Raw genomic sequence first — 20,399 nt, 5'->3', positions numbered from 1 at the left:
CTTCTTCCAGGCTGCCCAGCCCAGCATTTTTTCTGAACACTTAGCCTGCAAAATGTCTGGGGGGAGAAGGGGCTACAAGTCTGCATAGTCTATGTTCCTCTGAAAGAAACTCAGATACTAGAACACCTCCTACCACTTACAACCCACAAGCTAGGCACTGCTTGCTCTAGGCATGGGGATACATCAGTGAACACGCATACTCCCGGCTCTCAGCACTTACAGTGGCCAGAGGGGAAACAACAGTTGACATGCAGTGGGCAGGGACCTCTGAAGTGTAGAGTGAGCCAGGAGGAGATCTTAGGAAAAGCTTAAGCTTTTTTGTAGGTGAGGCTGGGGACAGGTATGCAGTCAAGAGGGTTTTATAAAGACGACTAGAGATATAACTACATGTTTATGTGCTTATGAAAATGCACACACATCAGCATACAAAAGACTTAGGCAGTCACAGAACATGTTTATCTAGTCTCAAACTCTTCTTTACCATGGAACATCCCACCCTGCACGCGGCATAATTAGGAACACTCTTCAACGCTGCTTCCTAAGACACTTTGGAAATGGTGGTCTGGTTCCCGTACAACCATGGCTCTTGATCAGAAACTCTCAATGGCCTTTGCTTTGTCACTCCATAAAAGGTTCCTTCCAGCTGAGCTGTGGTTGGTATGAGGTAATATAGTAGACAGAAGAGAAGCTGATGCTATTGTGAATGGGTAACCTAGGGCAACCCATCATTTTAAATGGGTCTGCTACAGTCAATCCAATTTTAACCAAACAATACCTCAACTGGACTATCTATCTCAGAGTTAGGGTCAGTCCAGAGAATCTGTTTTGAGAATGGAGTTAAGAACTGAAATTGCCAGCCTGTCACCAAACTGTAAAGTCCCATGTCTCCCCACTAAAGAAATGAACAAAACACACATATATACGCACAAAAGTGCTAATTCCACAAGAGGCACTGATCCTTGCTTTATTCACGCGGTAACATCTGACATTGGGAATTGTGTGGCTATAGATACAAAAGAAGGAAGATGAAATCATAAACAGCAGTTGAGTTCATTAGGGCAGTGCTGGCAGCTCAGCCAGTGTGTAGTCCCCTCAGGTCCTACTGGGTTGAAGGAATGCTCTGCCCCCTCCACTGCTTCTTGGCCAAGATGCTTTACAACACTTGGCCTATACTTTAAAAGTAAGGGTCACAGTGATTAAAAACAACACGGTGAAGACATTCAAGGCTGAGTGACTGCTCCTGGAATAGTCTGGCAACAAGACAGTGAGGAGCAGCATTATGCCCTTATCCTTGGCAAGTACGTGCAAGGCAGATCACAGCAGACATGTAAGATGATCTTTCCCCCCGTGCTCAGTGGAGAAATACCTTTTTGGCCAAAACCACAGAAGGCAGAACCAGAAGGAAGCCCCAGAAGCACCACACAAGCAATATCACCTCTTAGTTTCTCATGATCACATTCAAAAGCTACTTTAATACAGAAAATAGAAAAAGCATTTGTGGTGGGTCCTTTTCAAACCCAGAACACAAGTTGGGGAGGAAAAAGAAAAGCTTCCTCTAGCATCATGGTTTGGACTCTCAAGAGTTCTCTCTACTGCACATGCCACACCACTTCCTCACCAACAGAGGCCCAACAGGGGTTTTTCTTGGAGTGCCAGTTACAAGACACGCCCAAAGGCTGTTATCTCTAAACTTCTCTTAGTGGCCAATAAGGAAGAAAATGCTAAGGAAGGTACTTAGCACCTTGTATTCCCTCATGTAGTAACAGCTGGAGGACTTAGCAGTGAGGTAGCGGCAACAATCCTCACATAATGAAAAGAATTCAAGTCTATAAAATCGTTCGCTGGACACTGCAAACAAGCTGTCCTCCCAGACCTCATCCTCCAACCACCCTCTCACGTGAAGCTGTGTCTACTTCCGGTATACCAGGAAGCTGAGAAGGAAAATGGCTACCCAGCTGAAGTTTCTCAGGACTAGGATACAGAGACTTTGCCAGAGCCTAGGCACAAATTGTTCTGCTGAATTCATTAGGCATAATTTTTTTTTATAGAAAAGAAAACTGAAGGACAAACCAAATTGAAAGAATCACTGTTATAATAACTTTAATTTATCTTGCATTTTACAGAAGTCTATGAACGATTTTAAAAAAGCACCGCCTTACCCCATCATATTTCTCTGACAGTTGTTAAAGTAGGCAATGAGTATGTCAACAGCTTGAGCAACGGCATCTTGCAAGAATTTCACACCAACCGGCCACATGCCAAAGAACTTGGCAGCTTTTCTATCTTGTCTTTAATACAGTGGTATATCCACTCTGATGGTAAACCTGTCCAGCCAAATCTCCACAACACACTTTGCAAAATCAGTGGTGATTAGCAAATTAGTTAGCTTTGGCACGGAGCTGTGCTCGCTTGCCTGTGACAGCCTGGAAGCCAGTTTTGATGCTGGCAACAGAGCATCGAGAATGACAAGTTTCACACTGTAAGAAATAGAGTCGGGTGTCCTTTTGCAGGATTGTGTCCGGTGATCGGCACGTGTGACAGGTGACATATTCCTCTGCAGAAAAAACAACATAAGGAATTACCTGGTAGCCACAGTGAGCCAGAGGTTTCTTTCTTCTGAAACACTTCTACTGACTGCAAGCCCACGCTGGCACCCAAACCAGGAAAGCTTATCTTAGCTACACTTAGGTATTCTAGGGGTAAGAAAACACAAGCTATCTGATGTGATGCTTCACATACTTAACAATGGGTTGAAAAAAGACCCCAAATGTCCAAAGAAGCAGTGACACTTGCCAAATGCCTACTCCTGGCTGTGTTTACAGGAGAGCCACTTAGAGAACTTACTAGCTTTCCTAGGTGGGAACAGATCTGCCAATTTTAAGTGATTAGGAAGGTAACAAAACTGGGTCAGGCCAGGTCTGAGTGCAGACACATTTCTCTGACTTGGCCTTCAGCCTGGAACCAACCAGCAGCCTTGATCAGCTGGGTCGTCTTAGGAAATCCAAATCCCTCCCCATGACCCCTAATCGGCCACCAAGAGCCGCCTCCCACCCCAGCTCCCCACCACTACCGTTTTCCCTCATCTTCTAAGGCCAGCCTTTCTGCCTTCATTAAAAACCAATGGCTGTCCTCCAAAATATTTCAGCCCAATAAGAACATTTCAGAGCGACATATTAAAAATTATAAACTTACTGATATATCTTCTCAAAACATTTTCTATCTGTTTCTGTTGGAATCTTCCTTTAATTACAAGTTGGTTATTACCATCTATAGAACCACTATGAAAGAAAACAAAAATATCTCCATTATTATTATTTTTTTCCTACAAGGAATCAAATTCCAGGGCCTTTACATTTAATGAACTTAAAATATATTCAATGGCACAGGATAAGTTCTAGAAGCAGTACTACCTGGTTTCTCAAAATTTATTTTTAATTAAGTAGTTGGTACCTGATGACCCTATTTCCTAACATTAAAATCAATTTTCAATTAATTAAGTCTACAGCAACAAATCTGATTTGTAACTGATTTTAAGTCTAAAACAAATTTATTCCTTAACTGTCTGTGTGAGGACCCATTCACCCAACAAAAGGACAATCACACTTTTACTGAATGCATACCACATGCAAAGCAGTGAGATAGGCTATAAATACAAAAAATATGAAAGGAACTACAGATATCTTTAAAAATTCTAAGACCAAATCTTTTGATTCAGTCACACACAGCTGATGAAAATGTTCTAAAATTGTGGTGATGGTTAACTATGTGAACAAATTAGAAACCATTGGATTGTACGTATTTACATGTGTGAACTGTATCTGTAAAGCTGTTACAACCCTCCCCCAAAAGTACAGTTGAAATCACAGGTCTCATATTGTCAATGGTGCTTAAAAAGAAACTTTTTGAAAAGAAGTTGCTGACAAGTACTTTTGAGAAAGCAAAGCTCTCGGCTAGACGTCATTTGTTAAAAATTACAAATCACAAAATGAAACAAAATTCAGCCAAGCAGCATTAAATATATATTTGCTCCGTATCTTATTATAAAACTGACTTTTGCAAGAACCTCTCCTGTGATTCTCCTTTAACTATAAGAGTTTATTATCATCCTCCATGAACTGCAACCCCTAATCTCTAGGCTACAGTGACTTCAATGCTTGATGCAAGAAATTTTTTTCATTCACTGTCAAAAGAAATTGAATTTTCTCAACAACTCTATAATATTTAGCCCATTGACCGTAAGTTCACTGGTCACAACTTGTTATAATTTACCTCACCTCTACAAAAACTAAATTATTCTGAGAAGTAGGAAAAACACTACCTTTTACTCCATCAGTTTATGAAGTTAAAAACAATGATTGTAACAAATTTACATTAAAAACAATTCTTCCACAACACAGTCCACATATCTACCACTGGTCAAGTAAATTACTCCTTAACCCCAAAGCAAATACAGCCAATTCCAACAAACTGAGTTTCAAGAGTAGGAGGAGAACAGGACACCTCAGTTATCTCTGTACTGCCACAAAGGCACAGGATTAAAGCTTTTAAGAGTTTGAGCTCCTGAGAAAGGCAGACCTGAGTTTACATCTTGACTGCAATTAACTAGCTATGTTACCAACCATACAACTTCACTTCACCAAACCTGTTTCCAAATGTGTAAGACAAGGGTAATATTAGTTTCTACTAACAGTTCACATTAACTGTTTATAAAGATTGAGATGGCACCCAAAAAAGTGCTTGGCATACAATGGGCACTCAATGTCTTAGTCATATTTATTATGCCCTAATTCTGCATTACTTATTTTTAAAGGGACATTCAGCTTCCTAGCACTTATGGCCAAACTAACTGGGATGGGCTCCATGGGACACTGGACCTCCCGAATGGTGATGGACTGGCGTGGTGTCTTCAACAGGAGAGCCCTAAAGACAGGGAAGTAACTATTTAATTATGATACCTGTTTCAATGTTTCTCCCATGCCACTCATCAATTTATAAGCTGTACTCCATCAACAGCCTATTTACAATTTAGAAAATAAATTCTGTCCTAAGAAAATGGCTTCCTCTGAAATCTGGTATTTGCTCCATAAAAAGACCTAAGAATTCCAATTAATGACAGGAAACTCTAAACGTGGCAGAGCCATGGTGCTCACTCTGGTATACCAACAGGTCTGTTCACAGAGGAGCCAAGGTGAACTTTGTTTCCTATTCCCAAGTAACCAACCTCCCATAGAAATGAACAAGTTTTTCTCCTTCACTGCCCTAAAAGTTCTTCTGACAATAAAGTGAATGTTTTTTTTTTCCTAAGCGTGTTACATATCTTTTCAAGTTAAGAGAAGTTCTTAAGAAATGTCCATTAATACTATAAGTAACTATACATAAATGTTAATGTAGTTTCTTACCTTGTACCCAATTCAGCCAATAAAAATGCAAGGAGATGTTTGGGCTGACGATGTAATCTAAAAAGAAAGTGGAATAATATAAACCTTATCTTTCATGGAAATCTAACTAAACTTCTAAACCTCACCCTGTTCACTGTTTTAATTTGTTATTACTCAGCTATGAGGTGAATTTTAGCACAGTTCATCAAATTCTGAAATGAAGATAAATGATAGCATTTGTTTACATTTCAAAGCCCATAAAACAATATTACATTTTATTTACAAACATATACACATTGGTAAATGTCTATAAACAGGGACAGGAAAGGTAAATACCAACTTTAGAGGATAAAATCTTTTTCTAGGAAGGAAGGTAAAAGGGATCAGAAAGAGATATAAAGATGGCCTTAAACTGTAACTGTAAAGCCCTCTTTGTAAAGAAGCAAAAAGATCTGAAGCAAATGTGTCAAAAGGTCAACATACACCAAATTGAGGCAATGAATACTTGGGTATTTGTTATGCTAATTCCTATATATTTCCTGTTTGCAATTTTTTTATTTAAAAAAAGGGAAGTATTTCACAGCAGCACAATAGCAGAAAATTTAAAACAGCTACAATATTCACCAACTGGGAAGTGGTTAAATAAATTATGGTACATCCATTCTATCTTGCTTTTAAAATAATACAGGTCTCAAAAAACAAACAAACAAAAAAACCAGGTCTCTAAATACAAAAAAACCAAAAAGATGTATCCACATAAAATGAAAAAAGCAAATATAGAGCAAGGCCACTCAGTATTTTCACTTTTTAATTCTATTCATTTGGCACTGTTTGAGCTTGTTCCAGTAAGTAGATATTACTATTACAATTTTAAAAAGTTATTTTTAAAAAGTTACAATTTTAAAAAGTTATTTTTTCCCAAAAATGTAATGAGTAAGGGTTGGTGAAAATATAATAAAACAGGTGGACACTTATGTTGCTACTGGGAGTATAAACTGGTATAAACTTGTTGGAAAGCAGCTTGCCAATGTTTGCCATAAAAATGTCCATTCCTTGTGACTAGGCAATTCCATTTTGGGAATTTTTGCCCTAAGGCTCTATTCTGAGTTCTGCCGAGATATATGTATAAGGATGTTTCCTAAAGCTCTGCCTCTGATAATGAAAAGCTGGGGGCAACAATGTACAACTAAGGAACTGTCAGAATATGTTGTATAGGGATTTCCCTGGTGGCACAGTGGTTAAGAATCCTCCTGCCAATGCAGGGGACACAGGTTCTATCCCTGGTCCAGGAAGATCCCACATGCCACAGAGCAACTAAGCCCGTGCGCCACAACTACTGAGCCTGCACTCTAGAGCCTGCGTGCCACAACTACTGAAGCCCACGCGCCTAGAGCCCGTGCTCTCTCTACAAGAGAAGCCACCTCAGTGAGACGGCCGCGCACCGCAATGAAGAGTAGCCCCCACTCGCCGCAACTCGAGAAAAGCCCACGCGCAGCAACGAAGACCCAGTGCAGCCATAAATAAATAAATAAATAAATAAATAAACAAACAAAATATTTAAAGCCTTGTGCTTCAACCGCTGGGCCTGCGCGTCTGGAGCCTGTGCTCCGCAGCGGGAGAGGCCCGCATACCACAAAAAAAAAAAAAAAAAAAAAAAAAAAAGGATGGCAAGAAAGTGAAAAGACAATCCATACAATGGGAGAAAAAAATTTATCTGTACATATAAAAAAAGAATATGTTGTAAAACTCCTAAAAACATTTAAGACTATTTAATGATAAGACTATTTAATGATAAGGGTAAAAATTTCACAATATATTAAGAGAAAAATATGTTAAAAACCAGTATAATACCAATTTATTTAAAAATATGTAGATGCATAAAAGTAGCAAAACATAAAAATATTAAACTATGATTACCTATCTCTTAATGGTGGACTTACAGATGACTTTTCCTCTTTGGTAGGTCTATATTTTCTAATTTTTCTATATACTACTATCATCATCAGCAAAAAGTCTAAAACCTTTTAAGGCACGCCTAAGCAATGAAAACAAGTGGTTACTCTGGGCAGGGAATTTTTAGTGATTATATTTTCTTTGTTTACTGTTGTTTTCCCTTTTATCTGCAACAAGCATGTATCACTTATGAAACTAAAAAGAACAGGAGGTAAGGTCAGTTGCCCTAAGGAACCTGCCAGAAAAGGTGTAGCTGAGGAGCTTTGAGAAGAGCCAGCCCCAGACAGTGACCTGGGGGTGAGACAGGCATGGAATGCGATGGTAATTAAGAAAGTTGAAATCTCATCAACTGTGTCTTGGCAATAACCATCCAAGGAAGAAGCACATTAAATTCAGCTGCTTTCCCAAAGCTCATTGCTTGTACTTGCTTGGCAGGCCCACCCCACGCTGATGAGCTTTTCTACCTCCCTGGGCTCTCCAGGCCCGTCTAAGGACTACAGTCAGCCTTCTTACTCTTCACTCCATCTAGTTAGGATCCTCATAAGTTATCATAAGTGGGCTTCTCTCACTTCTGGATGCCCAATAAAACAAGCCTGAAGACCTATGAATCGAAAGAACTGACGGACTTGAACTGTGACCTCCCCTCAACCCAACCCTGACACCTGTGCATTCTTTCTACTTTTAATAAAGTCCACAATAAGCATATTTAACATACACTCCACTGAGAATCTAGCATTTAGGATGGAGACTCTGCATTAACCAACTTACAATTTACAGATATCTGTAAAGTTGACAAAAGAAGTTTTCTTGGTTCCTACTCGGACGACCTGTGGAGGTTTCATGACAAATTTCCTTTTCTCTCCAGCAACCATATCTGGATTCTTTTCCCTCATGATGTTGAACACTCGATTCAGTAGCTACAGAGATAAAGTGGTATTCATGTACAGTTTTATTAATAGCAGGAGTATAACGTTCCCACTTGAGTCATTGTGCTTTTCCTTTAAACAGAACAAACTTTACTTTTTACTAAATGTGCACACACATCACATGTTCTGGGAACTCCCTGAAAGCAAGACTCAGTTCTCAACCAGGAACTGGTCCATTATGGATGCTTAATAGTTCCTCGTTCAAAGTTAAAGGAATGATCAAGCCCCTAATTCTACTGTTTCTGTGGGAAAGTATATGGTACCTGGAGAAGTAAAATTCAGACTAACCTGAACAAGCAAACTCCAGACTACTATGGCCCCCTATTAGCCACTCCCTCTCCCTACTGTCCCCCTTCAGTGGGGCTCCAATGACCTCAGAAGTTCATGGATTCAGATGGAACAGTGAGGACTATAATGACTGCCATATTGTGGACAGCCTGCCCCAAACGTCAGCATCAAGCAGTGCTGTGCATTGGCTGTGTGACCTCTCTGGGTCTGTTTCATTATCAACCCATATTTCAATGGCCCTTTCAATTCAGGGAACATTTATCCTGCTTTTGTTTTGAGTTCTACTGAACAGTTTAGCCCCCTTTCATAACAGAATTTGTCTTACCTCCTCATATGTGTAGTCTCTTTCTGAACCTGCCCAAGCAGGGCCTGTCTGGTTACTGAATGAGATACCATCATCTTTTTTGCTGTCTTCATCTTCTAAAGCTACAGATAACAAAGACTGTAAGAATGAGGGGTAGAGCCTGATACAATAACAAAAAGGGGAGAAGGGAGAAGCATATCTAGAGAAATGAAAGCTTCAAAGACATTTGTCTTCCTTCCCACAACTGTATTCACAACAGCCTCAAGCATAAAGGCATCAAGGCTCACAAATAACCCCATATTCCTTAAGGGGATGTTACGATTTTCATAAACCACCCTTAATAGAGACCTCTCTAGGAATGTGTGGTAATACAGACACACTCAACTGTTTCTTGATTTAACAAACATAAGATAAAACAATGCCCTGGGATAATTAGAGGAAAAAAATGTCCAATTGTTTTGAAGCACATATACATCCATAAAAACCCATCTGCTGATTATACTAAAGTTCTCCAAAGCAGCTATAGCACTTAGAAGCTAATAAATAGCACTTTTAACAAAATAGTAAAAGATTTTTTAAACATTTAAAATTCAGTTACAGTAATTGTCCCAATAGTCTAAATCAGTATGTTTTAATGTAATCACAATTGCCAAGTTCTTCCCCCATGAAATCTTTTAAACTGTCATTATGAAGTTAGATTCTGTTTCCTTTTAGCTTCCATTATTAGGCAGTGCAAATAAGAGGCAAGAAAAAATAAATAAGGAGGCCACCCATGGAAGAGACTAGGCCAAAGGCTTGTGTAGCCTAGAAATGAGTTAAGCTCCCAATATTACCTTCATCTTTCTCTAGTATTTCATCCTCCTCTGGGAACTTGACATTCTTCTTTTTCTTCTTTTTATTGCCAAGCATAATGTCAAGGTCATCCTCTGGTTCAGCTGGTTCTTGAACATCACTTTCAATCTTAAGGTCCTAAGAAAGTGAGATAAGAGTCTCAATCAACATTTTGCTACTACGATTATTATCATTATTTTTAAATGACATGGGCTGACATGGTTTTGGAGGAAAAAAAGATATTAAATATTCAAAACTGAAGTTACAGATCAGAACTCTCTCTCACAGGTGAACCAAACTAGTTCAGAGTCTGTCATTTAAACTGGAAAAATTTTAAGACACTTTCATGGGACCTTTTCCTTTCTTTTATCCATCAGCCTTGGGATCTTACTATAATTATTGTCCATGTTTTTAAACCAGGCCACTGTCAGAATCAAAGAAACAAAGATTCTTAAATCTTCTCAGTGACAATCTTCAGCAGGAATGGGGTTCAGGAATGTTTTAGATAAGTTTCTAAGTATTCTGATGCAGTTCGTAGGAGGGTTTTTTTTTCCTTCTGACACCAAATACGTGATGTTTTTCTACCTCAATTCTCCAACTCTCTGACACTAACTAGGTGACCTACAATTCAATGCAGTTCTAACACTACCCAGAGTTAGTGACAAACTCCATGGGTTTAAGGGCTCAGTCGCATAAGACTGTCTCCATTTCAGAGGCCAGGTACAAGTATAGAGTCCCCAGGTTTCCAATACATATGTCCTACTTCAAATTCAGAGGTTCCCACACACCCCTGGTTCAATAATTTGCTAGAAGGACTCAAAGAATTCAGGAAAACACTTTACTTAACTATTACTTTATTATATTATATATATATATATATACAATATTATAAAAGATATGCTCAGAAATAGCCAAATGGAAGACATGCATAGAGCAAGGAAAGGGAGGCAGGAGTGCAGTGCTTCCATGCTCTCTTCAAGTATACCACTCTCCCAACACCCCAGTGTGGTCACCAATCCTGAAGCTCTCCAAACCCCACTGTTTAAGGGTTTTTTATGGAGCTCACCCATGAAAGAAACCCATGAAAGGTTTTTTGTGGAGGCTTCACTATGCAGGCATGATTGATGAAATCACTGGCTCCTGGTGACCGAACTCATATCTAGAGATTCCAAGAGTCTTAGGAGCTGTGCCAGGAACCGGGGACAAAGACCAAATATATTTTTTATACCACAGCCAGCCTGGCACCAGACTGTGAGGAGGTCTTTGGGCGTCACTTCAATAGATGAAACCATGAAAGAGGGAGAAGGCAGAACCCATGGAGAATTAGGGTCCTATGATGAATGGATAGAGACAAGGTAAAGCTTGATCCCAAGATTAGCTGCTATAGTCATGGATGTAAATAGGGCATAACCTTGAAATGAGACATAAAAAACCCCAGAAGAGCAGAAAGGGCTGGTTTCAGCCTCCAGCCTTCTAAACTCACCTCCTTTCACCAGTGTATCCAACTCCCTACCCTGAAGTGTGCTGTCCACATTACCCATCAATATCGATTTTTGTGCACCTACATCCTGAACTACTCTGTAAATGGCTATAGTAATTTTAGAAATCTAATCAGCAGAAAAGTTGGAATAGCCAGGAGTAAATGAAGTTCAGCCTTGAGATGCCAAATCCAGCTGTGTAGTCTCAGTGCCACTTTTGGCCATCAAAGACCAATCAGCCCATGTGTATTAGCTGGATAACACCAGACAAGAAACCTGATACTAACCTAGTCTCTAATAAGATGACAGTCAGTAAATGAGAAACTCAGACATGCTAAATATAAATTAGCACACATCAGCCAGCTTCTACTCCTATATTATTATTTATTTTATCCCAGTAAGATCTATTTCCAACCTGAGGCTAAGACCCAGTGAAAGGTAGAGAATAGCACATAGTGTTTTTGAAGATTTTTCAAAAGCCCTGTGGTGCTCTGAAAATTCAGGGGGAGAGTAACCCAGGATCTTAAAAACACTTCAGCCTCAAGTTAATGCCCATGTCTTGCCTGATAAGGGTACTTGTAAACTCTTACGTTATGACTTCAGTAGCAGAGAAAAAGTATCCAAGCACTAAATTAGGGCTTATAAGTGACTCTTCAGGACAAAAGCTACTAGAGAAATTTGTTAACCAAGACTTTCTGTGGCTCATCTCTGATGTGTCACCTTGTTACCCAGGATATTTATACCTCATTCATTTAACATAATTTGAGCATTTCTCTTTATCAATTTCCTTATAACAGTAGGAAGAGAAGAAAATCCCCAAACAGGGAGAGAGTAGGATAAATCCAGGGAAAATAATCTTGTTCTAAACAACTCTAAATTATCCCTGAACCTCCAAAAACAGGAAAAATATCTTATTTATTTCAGTACCCTAACAATTAGCACACAATGCCCGACTCACTATCATCATTAACACATATTTGCTGAATTAACCAAGTCATTAAAATTGTGACATTGTTTCCAAAACTCAATGAATTACTGCTATGTGTGGGATACACCTAATAAGGTGTACTTGAATTTGAGCAAATAAATAATTTACCAAAGAAAAATTTGGGTAAAGGGCACAAAAGGTGACAACTTAGTGCATGTGTATGTGTATTCTCACTCTTTCTCTCTCATAATTCTGAGATATTTGTATTAGAAATCAATCCAGTAATAAGACAATTACAGGGCCTCAAGTCCCTACAAGATCAGAGAACTCCATAAAACCAACCTGAGTGCTCTGGTTCTCCTACAGGCTATAAAATCATCAGCCACCAACCACCACAGGCTGGGGTTCATTCTTTGCTGCTCAGAAGAATACACATAAATTTGTGTATCCTCAACATGCTACCAAAAGTTTAATAGAAGAAACTATATTTGCTCTATAGGATTTCTAACAGAAATCTCTCTCCTCAGCCAATCTCAGTATGATTAATGACAAGTGGCATTTTGTAATCATCTTAATGGCACACAATACAATGTGTAAAACCTAAATTTACATTCTTTTGAACCATCATCCCTTTAAGGTACCTAGTCAGACAAAAATCCCAAGAAACTGACCTTAACAGTGGTGACTAAATACTTAATAACAAAAGCAAAACTAGTAAGAGATGAGACAGACAGGGAGAAACATCAGCCACTAGCAACCTTTCAAGAGGTCAAATTTTACCTTCAATAAGAAAGCAATACTACCTTTACACCTTCTTCAGCTTCATCAATATCAAATATCTTTTTTGTTTTTTTCTTCTTTTTCTTCTGATTAAAGAAGTTCAAGTCATCTAGATCATCAGAAGCATCTAAAAAGATAATTGAGATTATCAATTATTAACAAATAGCAGAAGGTGAAACATTAAATTATGAGTTAAACCAATGTTTCAGCTATTAATCGATCAAATCACCAGAATAGCGAGATTGGTATTAATTAGCACAGTAATTCCTCCACAACCACAAAGGTTAGGGCTCTGAAAACACAATGGCTCAACTCAAAGCTTTGTAGGAAAAATCTGGTTAGGAGACCGTGTTGGGAATATTTATTTAGTCATCTGACCATATGATGCCTCATTGTTCCCAAGACAAAGTCAGGGTTCTAACATAATTTCCAAGGCTCTCCAGCTTTATCTCTCTACTTCTGCCTACTCTCTCACCTCCCACACCTTAATTCCTAGTTCCAGCTCAAGTGAACTACCTCCACTTCTTAGTGAAGTGTGCGTCTCTCACCTTCAAGCCTTCCTATGGGCCCTCCCACACAGCTCTTACCTTCATCTCACAGGATCTTTGTTAGAAGTTACTTCCCCCAAGAAGTCTTCTCTAAGCCTATCCCTCCTGTTCCCCAACTGGGTTAGGTGTGCCCTAGGTGCTTTGATAGTACCTTCTATCACTTCAACAAAGGTGTTTACCAGCTGCTTGTCTATCTCCCAATGAGATACTAAGGGGCTATGCCTTTCTCACCTAAATCCCAGTGCCTAGCTCAACGAGTTATTCCATCAATCAACAAAGGGCCTTATAAAGTATTTCACATTCATTAAAATGAGGCTACAATATGAATAAAATGAAATTTTATCCACCATTAGTGAGTAATAATGGGTTTGGTTCAATAAGTTTTCTATTTGTTCTGCCCTATTGTACACTAGAAATATTTTAAAATGCTCCTACTACAAAGTTTTTCAAGGAGCTATTTATGAATTAATTTTGTCTTAATAAAAGAATGATTTACTTTCCAAGTTTGTTTTAAACATGTATAAGATGCTTAGCACATGGTAGATGCTCAATGAATGTTAATTTTCTCTATCCCTAGTACAGTGTCTTCTATTCAATAGGCATAAATATGTTTACTTAATCATTTATTTCTAATTATCAAATACTGTCTGTGTTAGAGCACAGAGTGAATAACTCATGCTGGTGTCTAAATCCAAAAATTTTAGGCTGTAATTTTAATCTCTTCTATATGTTTTCAAACTTGTTAAGACATAAAACTGTTTATCTTGGTCCCATTTCTTTCTGCCTACACTCAAATACAACCCCCATTAAAACTGGAAAAGAGACATCCCGAAAGGCTAGACTAGAAAAACCAGCCCTGGAGTGACAAAGTTTTGTCATCTCTGTCTTGTGGATTCAGTGGAATTTTCCCTGAAACAAGTCGATCAGAAATCTGGCAAGATCCCATGCACACAGACTGCTGATGGCCTCAGCTTCACTGTAACAGATAGCCTCTCAGGCTGAGAGGCCACTATGTGCACAAAATCCAAAACACACTGATGGAAGAGAACCAGGTCTCCCAGGACAACAGTGACTCTCTCATGTCTGCCACTTACCTTTTTTCCTACTGTCCTCTTCATCGGCTTCTACATCTTTCTCCTCAGTTGGCTCTGGCTCAACTTCTTTTGTTTCTGAGGGCTGGGTTTCTTCTGTCTGGGCATCCCCTTCCTCATCTAACATAAAAGGCTTCTTCTTCTTCTTTTTCTTCTTGCTCATAGTAGGATCAAAAATCATCTGTTTAGAAGATAATAAAAAAGAAAAGGGGACCACGTGATTATTTTTAATGATACTCACATTCCAAGTATGCTGTATTCTCAAAAGGCATACTCTTAAAAGAAAGAGTATTTGACGCATTAAAGTATCTAAAAGGATTTAAAAAAAAAGAAATATATATATATATACACACACACACACACACACACGCACGCAACCTTCTTTATAGTATTAAAAGTTGAGGGGGTGCTTCCCCAAAACATATGTACATGTCTTTTAATTTAAAATTATCACAAGATAACAGAATTTAGGAAAGGGATCTTAGCAATAACCCATGCTTCACCCCTTGCTTTATGAATGAGAAAACCAACACCTAGACAAGTCATATGTTGTTTTATTTAAGGTTGGTAACCTGGGGTTGCTATACCAGGAGCCTTGAACTGATAAAAAAAAACTTAAAAAAATTTTTTATCCTGAAACTCAGACAAGCCTTTAAGGAAATCCATCAGCAGCCCTTCATGTAGCAAATCTCTGAGTAAAGGAAACTTCTATACAACCTTTTACTCTGCTTTTTGTTTCTGGAACATTAAAAAATACAGATAAAGTGTTTAAAAGCACAAGTCTAGAACCTAACTGACTGAATTCAAATCCTGACTCTGGTTCTTACTTTTGTTACCCCAGGTAAGTTCTTGCCCTCTCCTTGCCTCAGTTGTAAAATGGAGATCAGTAGCAGAAACAAAACCAAATCTCACGAGGTTATTAGGAGGACTAAATAAGTAAATAAGTATAAAACACTTGGCGCAGTGCCTGGCACAAAAGTACTCAATAAATGTTAGCAATTATTATACAATTTATATAATGCTTTACAGTTGACAAAACATGGTATCTCTTGATTCCTATCACTGAAATTTCATCAACTCAGGGTGATCTAATTTCCAAGACATATCATGAAACTCAAAAAAATTCCCAAAACTGATTCTGATTAACTTAAATTCCTTTATGTCCCAAGTACATTAAGGAAACTGAGCTACACTGAAACCAAACTATGGTCTGTAATAAGGTAGGGTAGTATAAGTATCGTCCTCACCCAATAGAGAAGGATTTGCAAGACATTCTGGAAATTGATACAGCCTCATTTCAAAGTTATCTCCTCCAACCTTAAGAAGGCTCTAATTGTATAAATGAGTAATTCTGAAAAGCAGTCAGGCTGAGGAACATAATCTGGCAAACTTAGAGAAGAGGATAGAAGAGCCGGGAGGAAGGAGTTCCCCACTGCTGACCTACTGGGTCTACATGGAGTGTTGTAAATCTGTTCCAGGGAAGAAGCTATAATTCATCCTTATTCCTGAAGTATGGAGGTTTGGCAAAAGGACAAACAACACTCCAGGCACTATAAATTTGGTTGTCTGGCAGGGCTTACAATTCACTTATTGCATTTTTTTCAAGTATCAAGTTCCCTAGAATATTAATTATCTTTTAACTATTATTCAGCAAGACAGACTAAAGATAAGGGGGATCCTAAAATCATCAAAGGACATCCTCACAACCGCCCTGTTATGCTCTGAAAAACATTCATATAGGTCCACAGGGAAACAGTACGGTTGTTGTGGCCTTGTAAAGGGTTATAAACATGAAAGAACTGTACACTGAAGTAATTAACACCTCTCTCAATTACTCTCTGGATACTTAAGACATAAACTCATTGCCTCATTTTATTCACACCACTCAGCAAAACCAGACTTTAAAAATATGGAAATAGGGGGCTTCCCTGGTGGCGCAGTGGTTGCGAGTCCGCCTCCCGATGCAGGGGACACGGGTTCGTGCCCCGGTCCGGGAAGATCCCACATGCCGCGGAGCAGCTAGGCCCGTGAGCCATGGCCGCTGAGCCTGTGCTTGTGGGCCATGGCCGCTGAGCCTGTGCTTCCGGAGCCTGTGCTCCGCAATGGGAGAGGCCACAACAGTGAGAGGCCCGCGTACCTCAAAAAAAAAAAAAAAAAAAAAAAATATGGAAATAGTGATTCCAAAATAATGCCCAAAGCAGACCTCCCCCAAACCACAAGGTCACATCACTCTTAACTTTAAAAATGTGTTTTTTGGGACTTCCCTGGTGGTCCAGTGGTAAAGAATCCACCTTACAATGCAGGGGACGTGGGGATCGGGGAACTAAGATCCCACATGCTGCGGGGCAACTAAGCCCGCGCAACAACTACTGAGCTCGCGCACCTCAACTAGAGAGCCTGCGTGCTGCAAATTACAGAGCCCATGAGCTCTGGAACCCAGGCACCACAGCTACAGAAGAGAAAACCCAACACCACAACTAGAGAGAAGCCTGCATGCCGCAATGAAAGATCCCACATGCCTCAATGAAGATCCCACGTGTGGCAACTAAGACCTGATGCAGCCAAAAATAAAATAAATAAATAATAAATAAATAAATTTTTTAAAAATGTGTTTTTTTAAGACTTTCATATCTGACTTAACAAATTATCACAGTCCAAATGTTTTGTTTATGAAAACTAGCTGGGATGTGAGATGCAAATAGTTGCTCACAGTACAGTTATGGAAAAGCAGACTCTTTTGAGCTTTCTTTTTTTTAACTCTATATAGAACAAAGCCTTCAAAAGTTTTCTCTTTTCAACTTCCCACACTGGGTTGGGTTGAAGAAAGTGAGGAAAAGGGACAGCAGCAAAAGTTACCCTGACAATAGCCTAAAGTGCTTCAGCAAGTTGGAAGCCTACTCCCATCTATCATACCTTTCTCAGAATGTTAACTTTAAGGCCACAGCATACCCCACCCAGAAGGCAGGAGTGAGTTACAAAAGCACCCAGAGAAGCAAAGTGAGCAGAACAAATGCTCTGAACAAATGTGTCGTCATCTCTGGGTGATATGATTCTGGGAGATTTTTATTTCTCTTTATATTCTTCTGTGTTTTGTATACGTCATACAACACATATTCCATTTGTAATCAGTTTCTTTTGTAAAACACCTTACTATGTTGTGTGAAAACCTGACGTTCCGATACTTTGTGAATGGGGCCTACTAATAAGCAATAATCTTAGCTACTGACAGCACTTTAATGCCTGCAGATTAGGGAATTTTTCCTCACAAGGCAGCACTCATATTTCTAGAATATTGCTTTTTAGAGGTCATGGTTCCACTAGTTGAAAAGAGATTATGTTATGTGAGTTTGGGGCTTACTTGCCAGGCTTAAAAGGAAGTGTGTGCAGTTTATGGCAACTATACATTAAAAAACTATTAAAAGAAAAAAAGGAAATGTGAAAAAAGAAATAAATTACTTTTTAATAGTAGGTTCTTTAACGCTCTATCCTGGCTACCAGGCAGGATTACTTCCACTGTAGGGAATCCCTCACAGTTTATAAATCATTTCCATGTACAGATTTTCACTCGATCCTTACAAGTCTGTACAGTAGCCAGAAGTTAAGGATCGGCCTAAGAAAACTTATCTATCCAGCAGTATTAAAGGAACCAGAACCTGCACATACCTTCAGAGTGGAAGCCAAAGGCAGGATTCTAGTCATACTTACTTGCTGTGTGATCTTGGGCAACTTAACCTCCCTGAGCCCTAATTTCCTGTTTACAAAATGGACTGGTAGATCTGAGAAATGCAAAGCTGCTCAATACTTTATGGGCTTCCAAAATCCTCTGCTGGAATGCTAGTTCTGACATCTCTGCTTGACGAAATCCTTTTCACCCTTCAGTAATATTCCACTTCCTTCGACATCTGATCCCACTGCTAAAATTGAACCCTCCAGCCCTCCAAATCGCTGTTAATGGCTCTATTTCTACCTCCTGTACCAACTAGTAGTAAATCTCTTATAACACTTGCAAGTACTTTACCATAGAAGACCAAACACAGAATAGCACCCCAGAGAACTTTGCACTATATAGGTACTTTATTTGTTAAAGGTTATGAAAAGCTTAGAAAATGGGTAGAAGCAAAACAAGCATGAGACACTGCCACTCTCAGAACTTTTGAAATACAGTGGCCTAGAGCAATGTCTACCATGACCTCCAAGCAAGGACCATGTACCTCCCTTAGACTCAGTTTCCTTCCTAAGACAGCGAGACCCTCCTACTCACCTAAATGTAGATCTGGAATTCTACTACTGGCTCAGCTACTTACTATTTGATCATGGGCATTATACAACTCTCTAAAAGCCTCGGTTTTCTCATTTCTAAAATGGGCATAACAATACCCACCTTAAAGGGTTGTCATGAGAATCAAATGAGAGCTCAGAATCCCCTCCAGAATAAAATCCAAATTCCTTAACTTGGTCTTCAAATCCCTCCATGAACTAGCTACTACCTATATTTCAAGGGATTAACTCTAACCAAATTGGATAATATTCTACTCCCTTGCCCTGGATCAGACCTTTCCACTACTTGAGGAAATTCAAAGAATTTCCAGGGTCTACCTCAAAAGCCAAAGCTCGAAAAAGTCTCGAATTTTTCTCTTCCTTCTCTCCGAGGCCCTATTGGCCAAGCACTCGAATGTTTACAGAAATTAATTATAAATTCAAGGTGTTTTTTTCTGGTGGGGAGAGCTGGCCAGTAAGCGGTAGCTCTCCCCGCAGTGTTTATACCTACGGATATCAGTTAAAGTCAAATTTCATCTTAAGTCGTTTGGTTTTAAATAAACTGGGATAAATCTGGCCAAAAAGGGATTTGAAGAAATTTGCTGAGGTACAAGCACGACAGTAGAAAAAGACCCAGGCATCTATGCAGCTCAGACTTCCCGCTGACGTCGCTGAGAGCTCTGCTAAGGAAGGCTCAGGGACTCCCGCCCTAAAACTTTCCGAAAAGGTTAATCAGTTTTTCAGGCTGAAGGATCTTTTCTCTCGTCCTATCCCCCTCTACATGAGAACAAGGGTGGGTGCCGGGCAGGACAAGCCAGCCTGCAATGTTTTAAACTAAGGCGCTCCACCGGAGCCAAGAGACGCTCCTCTAGGCACCACCAGCGCCCAGAGAGTGAGAGTTGGAGCTGCACCGTCAAATCGAAAGAAATGCAGGGGCCGCCAGCCCCAATCTCGTTCACCTGGGGCATTAACCGGGCACTAAAGCTCTCTTCTGGAGAGCGACTCAACGTGCTCTCCATTCCGGAAACGCCGGCCACGGGAGGACGCCGGCCTCAGCGCCGCCGCCCTGAGGAGAGCGGGGCACGGCCAAGCCGCGGCTCCGGAGCCCTCGCCGGCTCTGCCGCTCCGCGTCGCCTAGGCCCGGCTGCCCCACATGGCGGCGGCCGGCCGCTAGGCCGCAGGCCCAGTCTCCCACACTGGGGTGGGTCTGTCTCACTGCCTCCGTCCCTAGACCTAGCGCCAGCCTCAGGCCCTCACCTCGTCCCCGGACATGGCTGCGGCTCAAGTGGGCTCGGCACGGTCGGAAAGTCTGACAGGTCAGCTCCAGGACCAGGATTCAGCGCTGCTCCTGCCGACACCTCTCCCACCACCGCACTAGGCTCTTGCATCAGCGAAAGGGAACAACACCCCGCCCTCTCTTCCCAAGAGTTAGAAATGCGCCTGCGCAGAAACCCCAAGGCGCAGGCGCTTAGCGAAGCCGACCTAGCGCGCTCTGACTGGCGCGAGTTACCAGGCGACGCCGCGGCGACAGGCAAGCCGGGACTTGTAGTCCGCCTAGAAGAGGCGAGCACTAGCGCGGCGGCCGCCCAGTGACCCGTGCGCGTGCGCGACATCTGTGGAATCCGGCACGGAACGTT

The 20,399-nt window shown here is 40.4% G+C and overlaps 1 protein-coding gene across 1 annotated transcript; it reads right to left on the bottom strand.

Moving 5' to 3' along the window:
• Positions 1-2,074: 2,074 nt before the first annotated feature.
• Positions 2,075-20,197, bottom strand: EIF2S2 (eukaryotic translation initiation factor 2 subunit beta). The gene is made up of 9 exons (XM_007105887.4): positions 20,020-20,197; positions 14,509-14,686; positions 12,890-12,993; positions 9,683-9,818; positions 8,871-8,971; positions 8,100-8,248; positions 5,400-5,456; positions 3,193-3,278; positions 2,075-2,554 (listed from the first exon to the last, which is right to left on the bottom strand). The coding sequence occupies exons 1-9, from the start codon at positions 20,032-20,034 to the stop codon at positions 2,379-2,381; spliced, it is 1,002 nt and encodes a 333-aa protein (XP_007105949.1). The 5' UTR covers positions 20,035-20,197; the 3' UTR covers positions 2,075-2,378.
• Positions 20,198-20,399: the final 202 nt, after the last annotated feature.

Source organism: Physeter macrocephalus, chromosome 14, assembly GCF_002837175.3.
Source record: "Physeter macrocephalus isolate SW-GA chromosome 14, ASM283717v5, whole genome shotgun sequence".
In the NCBI taxonomy this organism is placed as follows: Eukaryota; Metazoa; Chordata; class Mammalia; order Artiodactyla; family Physeteridae; genus Physeter; species Physeter macrocephalus.
The sequence above is the reverse complement of the archived record's forward strand: the minus strand, read 5'-3'. Positions and strand labels throughout refer to the sequence as shown.